Source organism: Abrus precatorius, unplaced genomic scaffold (assembly GCF_003935025.1).
Source record: "Abrus precatorius isolate BTA unplaced genomic scaffold, Abrus_2018 Scaffold11, whole genome shotgun sequence".
NCBI lineage: Eukaryota > Viridiplantae > Streptophyta > Magnoliopsida > Fabales > Fabaceae > Abrus > Abrus precatorius.
Window position 1 is genome coordinate 25,266,680 of NW_020874303.1, and position 19,478 is coordinate 25,286,157.

The 19,478-nt window shown below is 36.8% G+C and overlaps 2 protein-coding genes across 2 annotated transcripts; both read left to right on the forward strand.

Moving 5' to 3' along the window:
* Window positions 1-1,101: 1,101 nt before the first annotated feature.
* LOC113856406 (histone-lysine N-methyltransferase ATXR3) lies at window positions 1,102-15,668 on the forward strand. The gene is made up of 20 exons (XM_027488207.1): window positions 1,102-1,337; window positions 1,549-3,845; window positions 4,239-4,295; window positions 5,929-7,059; window positions 7,409-7,773; window positions 7,859-8,404; window positions 8,495-8,595; window positions 9,068-10,031; window positions 10,178-10,249; window positions 10,987-11,097; window positions 11,194-11,294; window positions 12,206-12,305; window positions 12,402-12,497; window positions 12,725-12,892; window positions 12,984-13,109; window positions 13,235-13,288; window positions 13,629-13,876; window positions 13,967-14,075; window positions 14,184-14,486; window positions 15,083-15,668. Exons 2-20 carry the CDS (start codon window positions 1,667-1,669, stop codon window positions 15,257-15,259), a joined length of 7,008 nt encoding a protein of 2,335 aa, XP_027344008.1. The 5' UTR covers window positions 1,102-1,337; window positions 1,549-1,666; the 3' UTR covers window positions 15,260-15,668.
* Window positions 15,669-17,755: 2,087 nt separating this feature from the next.
* On the forward strand, window positions 17,756-18,481 carry LOC113855910 (transcription factor bHLH117). The gene has a single exon (XM_027487542.1). The coding sequence runs from the start codon at window positions 17,756-17,758 to the stop codon at window positions 18,479-18,481; it is 726 nt and encodes a 241-aa protein (XP_027343343.1).
* The last annotated feature ends 997 nt before the right edge of the window (window positions 18,482-19,478 follow it).

Below are 19,478 nucleotides of genomic sequence, written 5' to 3' on the forward strand. Positions count from 1 at the left end.
TGAGAATAAAAAGTTTATATTTTTTTCAGATTGAGTTAATCCCTTTTAATATTAGTAAGCTATATAATTATTTTTACTTTACGTGTATTTATAATGCATATATGGTCTATATATGTACGAAACGTAGTTTTTTTTCTTCGTAACTTATTGAGCATTTAAAAAACTTTATAATAAAAATTATGAAAATAATCTATAGTTTTTATAAATTTGTTTAACTTATTTTCATAAATTTTATAATATTTTTGCAGTATAAATCATCATAAATATATTAAATACTTAAATAAATTACGTACTAATACACATCTGCATATCAACATATATAGATGAGGTTAAAATTTGTACTTAAAAGGAGCTAAAACAAAAATATGATTTATAAATAAAAAAAAATTAATATATATATATATATATATATATATATAAAGGGATAGAATCATGTTACATTAATGTAAGTTTAAAAACTCTTATATTTAATATAAATTTTTATTTAATTTAAATCTAATAAATTATAATTTATTATTTTACTGACTTAAACATAATTAAATGAAAAGCTTAAATTGAATTTAAGAACTTTTATACTTACATTAGTATAATTTTTTTTCATATATAATTAATTTGAGTAAAATTTATTAAAGCAAAAAATAAAAGATAAAATAGATAAAAATTTGTCTATAACTTAAAATTAAGTTATAGATGTCAAGTCTTAAAAGATTAAATATAACAACTTCAAAAAAATTAAGGTTCAAAACTAATTTGAATTATTTTCACACAATAATATTAAAAAAATTTGAAAAATCTAGAAATAACAATGACAGCAGTGAGTCACCATTATCTTCGCCACTAATACATGCATTTGTTAAATAAGTTAGCATTTTTGTTAATCTCGATTTAAATTTAAATATTAAATCCTGATTCATAACCTTGGAGGATAAGAATTGATAATGGGCCAAAACAATCTTGAATAAATTATTGGCCCAGGCCCATTTCTGCTGATTTTGTCCCACCCAAATGCATAGTGGCTTCCCCGCCCACAGGGGTAATTACGTACTTTACCGAGCAAGAAGAGAAAAAAAAAAAAAAAAACAATAAAAATAACACGAAGGTTTCGTCTTTCATCCAGACCAACAAGAAGAAGAACACAACGCAAGGAAGAGAACATATAATAGCAGAGAGAGGAAGCGCCAAGAAGGAAGACACTGTGACTAATTACCCTTTTCCACACACAATTCCTCTCACCACCAATCACACTTCTCGATCTTCGCTTCTTTTCACGCTTCAAATTCGCAACGCCACCTACGCTTTTCTCTCCGATCTGTTGTCTTCTTTCTTTGCTTTTCACGGTAATTTTCTATTTATCTCCTTCTCCTTCTTCTTCTTTTTCGTTTTTAATTTTCATTCTATATTTCAATGGACTCGCTTCATAGGGTTCAAATCATGAACAATATTGTTTTTTCCTACGTAAGGTTTCTCGTTCGCTCGCACGTGCCGGTGTGAGAATTATATACATTTGCTTCGGTTTTAACCTATGTCTTCATTTTCTGTGGGATTTAGGGTTTTCAATTGGAGCAAGGATTAAAGAGAGGTGAAGCATCTGCAGCATGAGCATCGATAGCCCCGGGCAAGGGGACAGTTAGGGTTTCGAGCTTCTGAACTCGAGGGTGAGATTTCCATGGGCGATGGAGGCGTCGCACGCATGCCTTTGCAGTATATTATGGAGAGGTTGCCGAATGCCGAGAAGACGCTTTGCGGAGCCAAGAGTGGGAATGGCTACAATTCTAAGTTGCTCAAGTTTTCTGACAGCGAGAGGAGGAAGATGAAGGCAAGGAAGAGTGAATTGGGTTTGGACAGAGTGAGCAAGAGAAGTAACGATGTTGAGAACGGTGAAGTGTTTGTGGAGAAGGAGGAAGTGGAAGAGGGTGAATTGGGCACTCTGAAGTGGCCCAGAAGTGACCTGGAAAATGGAGAGTTTGTGCCGGAGATGCCGTCCAGGAGAAGCGAGATTGAGAATGGAGAGATTGTGAGTGAGAAGTGGAAACCAAGGGAGGTGGTGAAGGGCGAGATTCACTCTGGCAAATGGAGAAAAGAGGATGTGGAAAGAGGGGAGATTGTTCCTGACAAGTGTAGGAAAGTAGAAGCTGAGAAAGGTGAGTACGGGTCATGGAGAGGTGTAAAGGATGAAATTGAGAAGGGAGAATTCATTCCAGATAGATGGTATAAGGGAGAAATGGGCAAAGATGACTATGATAACGCTAGAATCCGCAGGTACCATTCAGGTAGGGACAAAGGGTGGAAAACTGAACGTGAGCATGAACGGACACCCTCTTCTGGAAGATATACAGGTGATGACTTTTTTAGAAAGAAAGAATTGAATAGAAGTGGGGGTCAGCATGCTAAAAGTTCTCCCCGGTGGGAGGGTGGTCAACAGCGGAATATAAGGATCAGTTCAAAGATTGTAGACGATGAAAAGAACGTACACAGCAATGGTAAGGATCATACACGAGATTACACTTCTGGAAGTCGCTTGAAGAGGCTTGGTAATGATTCTGACAGCAGTGAGCGGAAGCATTCTGCTGATTACGCCAGTTTGAAAAGTCGAAGGCTTTCTGATGATAGCTGTCGCCATGTTTATTCAGAGAACTATTCTCGTCGCTCTGTGGAGCGGTCTTACAGAAACAATACTTATACAAAATTATCAGCAGACAAGTATTCTTCTAGAAATCATGAAACTTCTTTGTCCAGCAGACCAACTTATGACAGGCATGGGCGCAGCCCTGGTCATTCTGAGCGGTCCCCACGAGATAGAGGCAGGTATTATGATCATAGAGATCGCACCCCAGTGCGTCGATCTCCCTGTGGTCGTGACAGATCTCCATATAACCGGGAGAAATCCCCCTATGGTCGGGATAGGTCCCCTTATATGAGGAACTGGGATAGGAATCGACAGCATGATCAGAAATTGAGAAGTCCAGCCCGTGCTGAGCAGTCACCACCAGATAGAAGTCGGCGTCATGATCGCAGGGATTCTACCCCAAATTTGGTAGAATCATCTCCCCTTGATCGAACTAGGAAAGATGGTAATCGGGAAACAAGTCGTAAAACCTTGTCAAGCGAAAAGCATAACTCCCAAAATAGTTTTAAGGATCATGAAGATAAGCACGTACAAAGGGAGTCAAATTGTTCAAGTACAGAATCTAAAGGTGAAAGAAATGTGCAAGATACCAGTGAGTCCATGGAGAAAGACATCTGCAATCAGCCTCTAAAGGAACAGCAGAGCTGCAGCCCAACTGTTAGCTACAAAGAATCCCCTCACTTTGAGCCACCTCCTGAGGAGCTACCTTCAATGGAAGAAGATATGGACATTTGTGACACCCCTCCGCATGTCCCTGTGGTAACAGATTTGTCATCAGGGAAATGGTATTACCTTGATTATGGTGGTGTTGAAAATGGACCTGCTAAATTGTGTGACATCAAGGTCCTTGTGGATGAAGGTGTGATGATGTCAGATCACTTTATCAAGCACTTAGACAGTGACAGGTGGTTAACAGTTGAAAATGCGGCGTCACCGTTGGCATCTCAGAGCTTTCCATCAATTGTGGCGGATACCATAACTCAACTGGTAAATCCTCCGGAAGCTCCTGGTAATATTTTGTCAGACACTGCAGATAATCTTCAATCTGGTCCCGAGAATCATCAGGAAATGCTAGCCTCCTCACAGCCACCACTGGTATGCCCTAATGACAGTGTGCTTACATCTGAACTTTTGGAGGACCTCCACATTGATGAAAGAGTTAGAAATCTGTTAGAGGGACATGATGTCACTCCCGGGATGGAACTTGAGGCAATAAAAGGTATTTTGTCCTGTCAATGGTATTCTTGAGAATTTCTTTAAAAAGTGAGAAAATGAATCTCAGAATTTGTTGTCAATCTAAGGTGCCGTTTTGGTTGGGAAAATTGTTTTCTGATTTTATTTTCTGTTTATATCTTTTATTACAAAAATGACACCTTATTTTCATTTTGTTTCTTATTTATTAAAATTGTGTATAGAAAACGATAGAAAAGTTGTTTTTGACATTCTCTATACAAATTATTTAAAAATGGAAAATAAAATAAAACAAGGTGGTATTTTTGTTATTTAGAGTATTTTTTTTTTTCTCAAACCAAACGGTTTCTTATTTTCTTCGCCCTATTTACTGAGATTACCTTATCTTTTCCTACTTGGTTATTATTATTTATTCTTTCAGAGGCATTGCAAATGAATTTTGAAAATGCAAAAGGAGAGGGATTGGGAGACTATGAAGGTACATACTTGCTCTGTGGTTCTTGTCCATTTTCATTATTTTAAATCGATACATTCTAATTCATGATTTTTTTTGTGTTTGGTATTTCTTTTAAAGGTGCCATATTCTGGCAAGTTTGATCTTTTTTTTTTCTTTGAAGCATTTTGTATTGTACTATATTAAAATTGGTAGTCCTGTTTTGGGAAATTTTCAATTTGTTTGGTTTTCTGGTACCTGACAATTTTCACTTTTTTATTATTGAAATTCTCCATAACCAGTGTTTTGGCTTGGTATGCCAAAAGCAGCTTCTTGTTTTAGTTTCTGATATTTTATTGCTTGTGTGTTGACAAGTGGACTCTTCTCTTGATGTTGGTATTGGTAACACATGGTTAAGAGCTGATAATTGTTTGAAACTTGTATATAAAGAATTGGAGAGGTGTGGATTGTAATTTGGAAACAGTTATTGTTTCAACTTTTAAGCTAATGTATTGGAATGTCTGTCTAGAATCTATATGGTTTTTTAATGGATTTAACTCCCCTAAAGTGAACAGATGTATAAAGTGAAGGTTTGTTCACCGTTGATTTGAATTTAAATATTTTGTAAATATAACCTAATTTAGATTAATGGTGAATAAGTACTCATTTTTTTTGCTTTTGCACATTTTCTCAATTTAGAGTGGCCAAATCCTTTTTAAATGATAAAATATTAGGTATTTTGCATTTCATTTAGGCTTTGCCCCATTGCCCTTTTGTTATGCTTGCCTTATTTTTTCAATTTTTCTTAGTTGAATATAAAGTTTGCATTAATTCCAATTGGTTGTGTAGGGTGATAGGGGTGTACAAGACCCAATATGTATGACCAACATGTCCTGATCTGATGTTGATTTAATAGATACGAGTTTTCAATATTAGATATGGTGTATTTCGATGAAGGGTTTGGGATATAGTTTGGGTTGTCTCAATCCGGTCCAATGTCCTGTTTCTTTTAAAATTTATATATTTTTAAAACTAATTATGCATTAGTAATAAGATTTCAAGATTTAATAGATAATATTTTGCATATTATGAATTTATGATATTGTCTTTATATTAATATCATTCGCTTTAAAATGTATACTATAAAATATACTTTGATTTTATTCTTTATTACTTTTATGATTTAACCATACACAATGTTAATATTGATATATTTTGTTTATAAATTGGGTTGATTTCTGTTCCAATATTATTGGCTCAGGTTTGGATTCAGAAAAATGACCTATCAAAATTTTGGGGTGGACTGGGTAAAGACAGAAATCTGTCCCATGTACACCCTTATATGGTGGTTTAGTATGTCATTGTATCTTTGCAATCAATTTAGTGGGTTGGTCATAATATAAAAATTCAAATTTATTTATACATTGGGGCAGATTAATTGAATAAAATCATGCTTACTGGCTTTTATTAAAAACTGAAAATGCAAAATGTTTCAGGTGGTAATTTTACATCATATATGGAACTTAATTGCAATTTGATTTATCTTGTTATGCTTATGCACCCAAAACTAATTTGTGGATATTATGTTTATTCTTCATCTGGATAAGTTCAAATGTAAGTGGATATACACTTAAACAGTTATGTGTTGCATGACAATGGTATCTTTGCCTTTGTTCAGGTTTTCCTTGGAATGTTTCCTGGGCAAGGGAAGATTATGATTCAGGTACTGATTTGGCATCAGGAGATTCTGAGTCTCAATTAAGTATGTCCTGTGATAAGGATAATGGATTTGCCTTTGGCATTTCTGGTGACTGGTTTTCCTCCCGTTGGTCATGCAAAGGTGGTGACTGGAAGAGGAATGATGATGCCCAAGATAGATATTCTAGGAAGAAACTTGTCCTGAATAATGGTTTTCCTTTATGTCAAATGCCAAAGTCTGGATGTGAAGATCCTCGTTGGCCTCAAAAGGACGACTTGTACTTTCCTTCTCAAAGCAGGAGGCTTGATCTCCCTCTGTGGGCTTTCTGTGCTGATGAGAGCAGATCAGTTCAATGTAAGCCTGCTTCTATTAGAGGAGTGAAAGGCAATGTTCTTTCGGTGGTCAGGATTAATGCATGTGTAGTTAAGGACCAGGGATCATTGGTTTCTGAGCCACGCCATAAGACCCGGGGCAAGGATAGACATCATTCAAGGTCAACTCGGCCTTTCTCTTCAAACAGTGATAGCAAGAGATCCTCAACTGAACAAGATTCTCAGTCAAAATCTGTTAGCGATCAAGGTTCTTGTCGTAGCATGGAATTCATTAACATTCCTAAAGACCATCTCTGTACTATCCATGAATTGCAGTTACATTTGGGTGATTGGTATTATCTTGATGGTTCTGGGCGTGAAAGAGGGCCCTCATCATTTTCAGAGCTACAGTATTTAGTTGATCAAGGAATCATAAAAAAGCATAGCAGTGTGTTCAGGAAAAGTGATAGACTCTGGGTTCCTGTTATTTCTGCAGCAGAAACTTCTGATGGCAATCTCACGAGCCACCAAGAAAGCAGTTCAATATCTGGTGCACGCTCTGGATTTCCATCAAAGCAAACTGAAGGCATTTCATGTGGGGAACCTTACACATATTCAAGTTTGTTTAACAGCTTACACCCTCAGTTTGTTGGTTATACTCGTGGGAAGTTACATGAACTGGTGATGAAATCATACAAGAGCCGGGAGCTTGCTGCCGTTATAAATGAGGTGTTGGACCCTTGGATCAATGCAAGACAACCAAAGAAAGAAATCGAGAAACAAATATATTGGAAATCAGGTAATGATCAATTCTTTTTTGAATATGTCCTCAACCCTTCCTTCACTTAATTTGTAAATTTTTATCTTGTTTTTGGTTCAAATTTCCATTTTTTTCCCCAAAAAATTAGTGATTAGGGAACGATTTGCTTCCTTTTAGCCTAATGTATTTGGTTGACCTGTATAAGTTGAGCTCATTTACTAGCGAATTTGCCCTTCTGACCAATATTTGTGGCCTTTTGATGCACTCCTTTGGGGGTAGTGTGCATTATATCAGTCTATCGCAGGATATTTTATTCAAGTAGTTTCCTTATTAGTTTTATTAATTTATTTTCTTGTTTTGTGTGCTTGTTGGGGCATATAAATTTTAGAAGGTGATGCACGTGCTGCCAAAAGAGCTCGGATGCTGGTTGATGATAGCGAAGAAGATAGTGATTTTGACGATGAAGATGTTACTGTCGATAAGGATGAATCCACTTTTGATGATCTATGCGGTGACGCTACTTTCCCTGAAGTTGATATTACTGATGACGTGGGAAGCTGGGGCCTATTGGATGGTTGTCTGCTAGCACGGATCTTCCATTTTCTGAGATCTGATTTGAAGTCCCTTGTTTTTGCATCAATTACTTGCAAACATTGGAGAGCTGCTGTAACTTTTTATAAAGAAGTGTCAATGCAGGTCAATCTGTCATCCTTAGGTCATTCCTGCACCGATACCTTGTTGTGGAACATTTTGGTAGGTTTATATATATTTGGCAATTCTCATTTTCAGGAATGCTTTTTATTCTTCATCTTCACCTTATGTGATTATTTGTTTGCAGAATGCTTATGAGAAAGAGAAGATCAATTCTATAATCTTAAGGGGTTGTATCAATATTACGGCTGACATGCTTGAGAAAGTTCTTCTCTCATTTCCTGGTTTATTTACAGTGGACATTAGAGGGTGCAACCAGTTTAGTGAGCTGATTCTTAAATTTGCCAATGTGAAATGGATCAAGAGCCGATGTTCACACTTGACTAAAATTGCAGAGGAGCCTCATAAAATTAGAAGCCTTAAACATATTACGGAGCAAACTTCATCTGTTTCCAAATCTAGCAGTTTAGGTATAGATGATTTTGGTCAGTTGAAGGATTATTTTGATAGTGTGGATAAGAGAGACACCAAACAATTGTTCCGCCAAAACTTATACAAGCGGTCAAAATTATATGATGCTAGAAGGTCCTCTTCCATTCTATCTAGGGATGCTCGTACAAGACGTTGGTCAATTAAGAAATCTGAAAGTAGTTATAAGAGAATGGAGGAATTCCTTGCTTCAAGACTGAGGGAAATTATGAAAACAAACTCTTGTGAATTTTTTGTGCCCAAGGTACTCTGCTGAATACTTTTAAAATTACTATCATGGAGATGTGCTCTGTTACTCATGATTTCGTTTCTCTTATGCTTTCTCTGTTAATAGGTCGCAGAAATTGAAGCTAAAATGAGAACTGGTTATTACAGTAGACGGGGGTTGAATTCTGTCAAAGAGGACATAAGTAGAATGTGCCGTGATGCTATAAAGTAAGTTATCTTTTTTTGTTTTGCCATTTTCATTTGGGGGTGATGATTATTCTCACTTTTTTCTGATGCGAGGGTTATAGATGATAGGATTTATTAGTTTATGTTGACAATAATACAATGACTTTAGTTTGTTCCTTTTTGATTACTCATCCTCTTGTCATGGAGGTTGTTTTGTTTGATTCTCAGCTGTATCCATAACCTCTACTGCTTTGCAGTTGTAGTTATCTTTCATCCATGCTAATTTTAGTGGTTTTACATACATCTTAGCTGCTGCTTGCTGATATTATGTTCAAGATTTACATATTATATGTTGCAGTTGCCTCTGTTGAGTCTGTTTATGTATTTGTTGATTAGCATGCTTTTCTTGTGTCATCTAAAATGTGTGTTTCATCCGACAACCCACATTTTTCTTGTTTTCCCACCTAATATATATGTTATGTTTTTAATTTGTTCATATGCTTAATGATTACAGAGTGAAGAATCGGAGTGATGCTAGTGAAATGAATCATATTATCACATTGTTTATTCAGCTTGCTACACGGCTGGAAGAGAGTTCTAAATTTGTTCACGACAGAAATGCACTACTGAAATCATGTGAAAATGACTCGCCTGCTGTCTCCTGCTCTACTTTCTCAAAGTATAAGAAGAATAGATTTGTGAATGAAAGGAAGTATCGAAGTAATGGAACACACAGTGGTCTGGATAATGCAGAATATACATCTGATGATGATCTTGATAAGTCTTGTGAAGATGGCAAGAGTGACAGTGATACTACAACCTCTGACTCTGAAAGTGGTCAGTCAGAGAGTCTAATTAGGGAGTCAAGAGGCGATGGGTACTTTACATCAGAGGAAGAGTTGGATTTTATAACTGATGATCGAGAGTGGGGTGCTCGCATGACAAAAGCAAGCCTGGTTCCTCCAGTTACCAGGAAATATGAAGTCATCGATCAATATTGTATTGTAGCTGATGAGGAGGATGTGAGAAGGAAAATGCGGGTTTCATTACCAGATGACTATGCTGAGAAGCTGAGTGCACAAAAGAATGGAACTGAGGAGTCAGATATGGAACTTCCTGAAGTAAAAGAATACAAACCTAGAAAGCAGCTAGGCAATGAGGTTATTGAGCAAGAAGTTTATGGAATTGATCCTTATACACATAATCTTTTGCTTGATTCTATGCCAGAGGAGTTAGATTGGTCTCTTCAGGAGAAACATTTGTTTATAGAAGACATGCTCCTTCGAACATTGAATAAGCAAGTTAGGAATTTTACTGGAACTGGAAGCACACCAATGAGCTACCCTTTGCGGCCTGTCATTGAAGATATTAAAAGATGTGCTGAGGAGGACTGTGATGCAAGAATGATTAAAATGTGTCAAGGTATTCTGAAGGCCATAGACAGTCGTCCAGATGACAAATATGTAGCTTATAGGAAGGTATATACATTTTTTGTTATTTAATTTAACTATAATTTAACACTTATTTTCCACTAGATTGAGTGCATTGGTTTCTCTGTTTGTTTGTTGCCTTTGAGCTGTTAATTTTTGTTGTTTTAATACTATCTTTGGGATGGATGATATAGGGGCTTGGTGTTGTTTGCAACAAGGAAGAAGGCTTTGCTGAAGATGATTTTATTGTCGAGTTTCTGGGAGAGGTATGGCTTCATACATTTTCACAGCATTTTACCCATGCATCTTCTTTCTTTGGTTATATAATTTGCTGCAAACTGTGTTTCTTTGTGCTTGCTCTTACTTTGAACTAATTGTTGGTTTCCAGTTTAATGTTAAATATTTATGCAATAATCCATCTACAAGAGAGAATAGAAAACTGTATGCACACATGATTTATTTTGTGTTCTATAACATGCTTAAACTAGTCATGATCTATTCTCTACAAATCTATATTTTTCTCTACTTCATACATTCAACTTAATGTCAAGTATCTAAGCTATATAGTCCATGCCCTAGAGTATAGAAAATCATGCACGCAGTGACATGCACACAATTTGTTTTGTTTTCTCTATTGTGATTAAACTAGTTACTATCTATTCTCACAAATCGACATTGCTGTGTTTTTTGTATGCAGCATATTAAGTAGGCAACAATTTACTCTTCTGATTTGTGCCTACAAATAATTGTGACCTATTAGATCCTCAGATTTTCTAATAGACTCAGGGTTTTGAGCTATTTATGGCATTGCTAGCTAAGGCTTTGTATAGAATGATCTTGTACAATACATGTTTGTTCTTTTGAATTGATATGCTCTTGTGGTTCATTGCATCTTCCACATGAGGTTTTCAGTTTGAAATTTAGTCTGCAGCACCATATGGTTTATATGATTTTGTAACAACGAGGCATTTAAATTTCTTTTATATTGAAATTGTTTTCATAGGTTTATCCTGTGTGGAAGTGGTTTGAGAAACAAGATGGGATTCGATCTCTGCAGAAAGATAGTAAAGATCCTGCACCAGAATTCTATAACATCTACCTTGAAAGGCCAAAGGTGCCAATTACTTCAAATAACAAGTTTATGATGTTTAACTTGATTTGGTTCATCTATCTTCCATTCCTTACTTATCCAATCTAATTTTCATGACAGGGTGATGCTGATGGGTATGATTTAGTTGTCGTTGATGCCATGCACAAGGCTAATTATGCTAGTCGAATATGTCATTCTTGCCGACCTAATTGTGAAGCTAAGTAAGTTTGTCATTCATGTTATGTGATCTATAAAGCAGACTCTAATATGGATTCCAAGACACCAGAAGCATACACACAAATAAAAACTCAATGAAATCAAATTAAATATGTGCAACATAACAAATTATCTGCATTGATAATAAAGTTTGCATATACTTGTATATTCGTGTTTCTCCTATGATCATTGTCATTCATTGTGGATGCCTTTAAGTCAGCATTACTCCCAGACTCCAGTTTAAGTCAGCATGCAAAGTTGTTGCTTCATGTTCTGTTGTCTTCTTTATTCCTCAATCTCCTTTCATTCTTCTTTGTTCTACGATGTGTATGTTATGGATGGCTTTAAATGCTTTTGTCAATGCTGTCTTAGAATTATCAAATTCTACATTTTCTATTCTGGCGGTCAAAATTATTTAGTAGAATAGCAACACAATTGGCTTAAGATGTTTTAACATTGAAATGGCGGACCTAAAACATCTTATCAAAGGAATAAACTGCTTGTGTATGTTCATTTATGGTAATGGTGCTAGTGGATTTTCAGTTGTAAAGGACATCACTAATGACTTTTAATTTGAAATTACTCAGTTTCTACTGTGGAAGTAAAAGTTTCTAGGTTGCTTTAGACGAGAAATATCAACTAGCTAGTTGATTGATCTTCCAATTCATTTTGTCCCTTGGCTTGGCTGTGGCAGGAAAGGTGCAGATGGACCAAATCTACATAATACAAAATTTTCATATTTAGACATGAGTTTGGGGATATATATATTTTATCTCAATTTTGGCCCTATAATGCATTTTGATTATTTATTGGTTTACCGAGTATTGTATTACTAGTCACATTCCTTTTGCTCAAAATTTTTAATTGTAATATCATTTCTGATAATTATCTATTGTCATTTTCACTATTTTTCCAGAGTTACCGCTGTTGATGGTCAATATCAAATTGGTATCTATAATGTTCGGAAAATTCAACATGGTGAAGAGATTACTTTCGATTACAATTCTGTTACAGAGGTATGTCCTGTTACCTGCTGACTTTTATCTATTCTATGAGATAAATGTATCTGAAGTATACCTTTTCTAAATGAGAACCTTTTCGTCACACTGTAGAGCAAGGAGGAGTATGAAGCATCAGTTTGTTTGTGTGGAAGCCAAGTATGCCGGGGGAGCTATCTGAATCTGACTGGTGAAGGGGCTTTTCAAAAGGTTTGGACTTGTAGGAAATTTTCAACTTATAGGTGCTAAGAAAGATAAGAGAAAAGGATAACTATTCTCAAGTCTTCAGTGGATTTACTGAACATGCTTGCATATTGGTAGTTTTCTTCACATGAAACCTTGGCTTGGGTTGCATGAGAAAATGGAATAATATGGATTCTATTGTATTTAAATCGTTTGATAACTTGTTGAATGGAATATGTTGTCCCTCCTCTCAGGTTCTGAAGGACTCACATGGAGTTCTTGATCGGCATTATTTGATGCTAGAAGCCTGTGAATTAAACTCCGTGTCTGAAGAGGACTATAATGACCTGGGAAGAGCTGGTTTAGGCAGTTGCTTGCTTGGAGGCCTGCCAGATTGGCTTGTTGCATATGCAGCCCGCCTTGTATGTGCCTTACTTGTGTTGTCACAATATTTTTCTGTTTTTGCTGTTGTTTTGTGTATCAATTTTCCCTAACTTATATGCAATGGTGAAGGTGAGATTCATCAATTTTGAGAGAACTAAACTACCTGAAGAAATTCTAAAGCATAATCTGGAAGAGAAGAGAAAATATTTTTCGGATATATGTCTTGAAGTTGAAAGGAGTGATGCTGAGGTTCAGGTGTGCTCTCTGTCTGTTGGTCTATTTTCATGTAATATTATAATTTGAATAACATTGTAATATTTTTATTCTTATTTTTCATGTAAAGATTTATTTTACTATATCCTATCTTTTGTATTGCTCAGGCTGAGGGTGTGTACAACCAAAGGCTTCAGAATCTTGCTGTCACTCTTGATAAGGTGATTCTGCCTCTCCAATATCTATATTTTCCTTTTCATTGATCTAGTTTATAATGTTGAAAAGAAGAAAACCACTGCATTTAAAATGTGATCATAAAGGAGAAATTGTTAAGACATTAGTTTTTGGTATAGGAATCTGTATAGTATGAAAGTTTCTAGATGGTCAATAATTTTAGATCTCACGATGCATGTCAAGCATTTTGCTACGCAACTCTGCATCTTGATGTTCAGAAATGTCGATTCACTTTGCAGTGTTATCTCATTGTAAATCAGTAGTTTTCCAATTAATGTTGCTTTCTGTAGTTTGAAGATGATGTTAATCTTTGATGAGTTATTACAGGTAAGGTATGTTATGAGATGTATTTTTGGTGATCCACGTAAAGCACCCCCTCCCCTTGAGAAGCTCAGTCCCGAAGAAACTGTTTCCTTCATCTGGAAAGGAGAGGGTTCATTCGTTGGTGAGCTTCTTCAGTGCATAGCACCTCATGTTGAAGAAGACATCTTGAATGATCTCGAGTCCAAAATTCATGCTCATGATCCCTCAAGTTCTGGAGATATTCAAAAGGAGCTTCGGAAATCTCTGTTATGGTAAGTAGTTTGTGCTTCTAGTTGGTCTTGTGTATTTTCAGCTAGTTGAACTTGCATTCTTTACAGTATACTTTTCTCCCACTTTTAAAGGTTGAGGGACGAGGTCCAAAATCTCGCTTGTACATATAAATGTCGTCATGATGCTGCTGCTGACTTAATCCATATTTATGCTTATACCAAGTACTTCTTTAGAATACAGGTATGCTTTCCTACTGTGAATACTTACTGACATGGTGCAGTTAAATTTTTCTTATGTCATTTTAAAATTTGAATTTGCAAACTAAAAACAGTTGTATTTCTCCTGCAGAATTATCAAACCATTACTTCACCACCTGTCTATATCAGTCCACTTGACTTAGGTCCCAAGTACACTAACAAGTTGGGAGCAGAATTTCAGGAGTATCGGAAGATGTATGGTGAAAATTATTGTTTAGGGCAGCTGATATTTTGGCATAATCAGAGTAATGCAGATCCAGATCGTAGCCTGGCTAGAGCCAGCAGGGGTTGCTTGTCTTTACCAGATATCAGTTCCTTTTATGCCAAGGTTCAGAAGCCATCACGGCATTGTGTTTATGGTCCAAGGACTGTCAGATCTATGTTGGCTAGAATGGTTAGTTTTAATGTATTAAGTTCTGATGTTTTCGTTTTAGGTAGGCAATGTTTTCAGGAAATAACAAATAGGTATCGATAGGATTTAGTTTATCCAAAAATGGTTCCATCATTAATAACAACTAAGCTTTCTCCAAGTAGGTGAAATAATGCTAAAGTGATCGATAACAACCTAGGCTAGCCTTATCCTGTTATTGTTATTGTAGAGAAATGTTAGAAATAGACTCCTTATTATTGGGTAAAATTCACATGGGTTTCTTCAGATTATCCAAGAGAGCAAACCCGGGGGACTGAGAAATCTAGCTGAGGAAAGGGTTTCTTTGATGCGGGTTATGAAACCTCATGCACCGTCTCATTTTGTTCATAGAGGAATACCTCCCCGCAACTGCCTTGATACCCCTTTGATATATATTAACACATTTCCTATCTCCCCATAGCTTAGATTTGCCCATATGAGCGTCAATCAGATCAAGATCATGTATTTAAATTACTTTTTGGACACTGTTTACAATGACGTGCTAAGGCTAAACCGGATATGTTCTTTGTGATTTCCTATCTTTTGACATTGGTGATTAATCATCTTACTTACTTATCCAGGAGAAGCAGCCGCAGAGATCTTGGCCCAAAGACCGGATATGGTCATTCAAAAGTTCTCCAAAATTCTTTGGTAGCCCGATGTTAGATGCTGTAATAAATAACTCTCCACTGGACAGGGAGATGGTTCATTGGTTGAAGCACAGACCTGCCACAATCCAGGCCATATGGGACCGTTAAATTTTTGCTTGGTTTGGGAGGGAAGCGGAATGAACATACACGGCAAAACACCTCTTAGACATGGAGTGGTTCATCGTTCAGAGCTGCCTGCCTGTTTTAGCGTGGGGGGTCTGTAATTATCAATCCAAAGCTTCATTCCTTGTACCACCTTTCAGTCATTCTTGTGTACAGTTTTCTTGGCCATTGATTTGTAATTCATTTGATTGTAGGGTATTGTTTTACTCTTATGTAATATGAAATGAAAGTTAGGAAGAAAAAAGAAAGGTTAATTCGAGTCATTGGCGTCTTCTCGTCTTTAACTAAGGCAAGCTTTCTTTATTATGCTAAAACGTGGTGTAATTTTCCCTATGAGTGGTCCCAGAGTGATGACTACGGATATTCGAATTTGAGATGATGTGAGTTCGATTTCGAAACTTGCAAGTGCGTGAATGGATTCTACTGTAGTTTAATAATGAACGCTGAAGGGGGGATGTTGTGCGCACGCTGCTGCTGGCATCGTTGTACAGACAGACTAGCACCTGTGACTCCCATTACCCGATTAAGAAAAGGTGGGCTGAAACAGTTTGTTTCTCGCCTAGTGATACTCTATTAAGCAGCGTTGTTGGGGCAGGAAAACGATATCACTGACGCTAACTCGTTCGCCCTTTTTTGTCTGTTTTGTGTGGCACTTCTGCTGCGACGGCTCCTTCAGAAATGAGGCCGGTTAGTGTCCGTGCTAAACGCAATAATTCCATCTACAGTTCTTTATAATTACAAAATAGAAAATAATTGGTTTGGTTTGGTCTAATCTTAGACCAAATTAATCCAAGTTGGAATAGGGTTCAATACGTTTTTTGTTTGTCATTTCTAAACTGCATAGAATGATTATGACACGAAAAATACTACAAAAAATCTTGAAAACAAACTCATTTCAGTAATGAGATTGCACTCCAAAGTCTAAAATTAGAACATAGACATATCACACAGGTCATCCATAATCGTTTTCCAAAATGCATGGCAAATAGTTGGCATCTAACAACACAAAAATACCGAATTGAAGTCCACACATTTAGCATCCATGGTATAGGCACGATGTATTATGCCTGATGAGAACGTTAAACTAGAGAAAACACAAGAATAAGAGCCTTGTAGTCTCAGTCAGAGCAAGATAAAAAAATCAAGCAATTCGGAGGGATTAGCATTCAGAGAATACAGATGGGGGCCAGAGGAAGCAAACCTCCAGTAAAAGTAGACTCTGGTTGATGGTAGTTGTGTTGTCCTAGATTAGAGCGAAATGTCAAAGTGCCTATAGCATACAGAGATGCTTTATTCCTTTCGTTTACTGCGATCTCGTCCTCAATTGATAGTTGCAACTTGCAAATTTCTCCCCGTAGGGCTCGCCTCTGCGGGAGTAGATGGAGATTGGATTGAAGTCACCAAACCACTCCGAAATGAGTCCTCAACCAGACCAACGCAACAATTTTTAAGGTTTATTAAGTTTATTTGCGTTGATATTACGATTACCTTTTCATCTTCAGCTTAACCTGTTTGGACCATCTGACCTTTAGGTGTCGGAGTTTGTCTGGAGAGTGTTGTGCATGGATGGACGGATTGCTTCACTTTACAGCAACAAATGAGGTAGAATTAAAGGATTGCATAGCTTAAATTATTAGTAATTCTAATTTTACGTAGCTTTCGATTTGGTTTTATTTGTTTTGTGACAGAGGGGAATGGTGAATGGATAGGAGCACTTATTGTCTAACACTATATTCATCACGTGTTAAGCCGTGCTAGCATTTGCATCCTCTCTCACACACCCACCTCTCTATTCCCGCCAAAAATCCGCAATAACCCTCTTCTCCCAACAATAATTCTGTCTCAGAAAATGTGTTGATACATGATAACGTTGAAGTGGGACGTAAAATTAGTGGAGAAATTGAGAAATAAGAAGTAAAAAATATCATAACTAATATGATAAAGAAAAAATAGAATTGATAATAAATATATAATATAGATGTAAAAGTATAAATACTCTTGCTTCTCGCTGCTCATATCATTATACCATACTGTCAAAATCAATTTCAACAACACAGAGAGTAATAGTGAATTTTCGTAGTGGAGAAATGTGCCCATTCTAAGGATGTACCAAACATGGGCGAAGTGGAGAAATGTGCATGTAACCTTTTGCAGAATGGCGCATCCCAGGCATGCAACGGTTCTCCCTTCCAAAAACCTATAAAAGAAAAAGAAAAGTTGGGATTTGGGAAGAAACGAAACGAATGATGACAAAAAAGGACAAAAGGGTGCGCAGCAGAGACGGTTTAGTAACAGTAACAGTAACAGAGCAGACACAACAAACCGTCACACCTCACTATCATCACCCATTCTCTTCTCTCCACCTGTTCCTCTCCCAACGCTTCTAATTATTTTCTTATTATTCCTATTTTTAAATTATTATTTCTCTCTTTATATAACTTACGAGACTCTTTTTTTCCTTCTCATGATGGTTCAACGTTGATGGACCCCAATCTCCAAACCATGTTTTCCGCCGACGCTCACTCCTTCGACCCCATGTTTTCCGGCGTCAGCCTCCAGTCACTTCTCTCTCTCAACCCATCTCTCTTTGCCGACGGCTTCCCCACCCTGGCCTCCCTAACCGACCACCCCAACCTCGACGACAAGAAGAAGCTCCTCATCCCCAAAACCGAGCCCCAACCCTTCAGCTTCTTCCCCAAATACCACCGTCTCCCCCAACTCCATTCTCCCGACCACAAACGCCACCGCCTCGACCCCTCCTCCGAAACTTCCCCGGCGATCGGGGGAAAAGCTCCGTCGATGATTCCTCAGAGCAACCTGGCACGGCAACGAAGGCAAAAGCTGAGCGAGAAGACACGGTGCTTGCAGAAACTAATGCCTTGGGACAAGAAAATGGACCAAGCTACCCTTCTAGAAGAAGCTTATAAATACGTGAAGTTTTTGCAGGCACAGTTCTGCGTCCTCCAATCCATGCCCTCTCAATCTCACTCTTCACCCTTCCTCAACAATGGTGCTGTTTTCGGTGACTTAGAGAGCCTTAACCGTTCCCAAGTTCTTCAGGTTCTCGTTAACTCACCCGTTGCTCAAACCATGCTTTATTCTCAAGGCTTTTGCGTTTTCTCCGTTGAACAGTTGGCGTTGCTTAGGAAACTATCAGACACCAGACAACTACAACATCGTGCTTCCTCCAAAACTTTCTTTAACTAATCTCCGTACGTACGTACGTATACGGAACTAAGCTACGGTTGTTGTCTACGTACGTGTTTTGGTTTGCTGCTTACTGCTCTCTGTTTCAACTGACTTTTATTTTAGGTATTAGTATGTTCTTGTAATTAATGTGTTACAAGATATGGTACCACTATTATAAATGTTTTCTGCCTTTATAATTTTATTTTAGTTTACGGTTACCAAGTTCAGATGATATGGTTCTCTATATTTGTAGGTGAGTCACCGTCTATTTTCATTAAATCTTGTGCCTCTGTTTTCTGAGTTTGAACTTGTGCGTTTCAGAATCGGGTGAACAAGTGCATTTTAGAACCGTTTTCAAATTTTTATTTTCTCTTCTTCTACAGTGGTATTACTATTGAACAAGTAATCCTATTTTCAATTTATTTTCTCTATTTTTATTGTCATTTTTCTGTTCATCCCATCCTCCCCCTTTCGACACATATCATGTATTTATTTGTCTTTTTGCTTGTGACTTGTCAAGAAATGCTAAAAACATATTTTCTACTGCAAGAGATGTGTTATAATTCATTAATAAACACGAACAAAATGTGAATTCGACTCTTGATTTAAAGATTCATCCTCTTAATCTAACGATTGATGATCACTTATATTTTTATAATTTTTAATAAGTTTTAATTAATAATTAAGAGTGTATTTTTTTCGATAAGAATGTGTACAAAAGTGTGTTAAGAGTACATTTCATTGCCGGTGTTTTTTTTGGGTCTCGCATTACTTCCTTTGACAAGGTATGATGGGCTTTTAATGGAGGTAGAATGCAAAGTGAACATTGTACGATATGATGGGCTTTGAGTAGGCCGAATGTGTATTTTGTTGCGAATAAAACAATGAGCCATTCCATGAGGCGAAACCTCATTTTAGAATAAAAAACTATTTATTACCGCAAGCTGGACAAAGGGAGGATGTATTTGAAAATAAAATTATCATGTGATAACTTTTTTTAATGAATTTTAGAGTA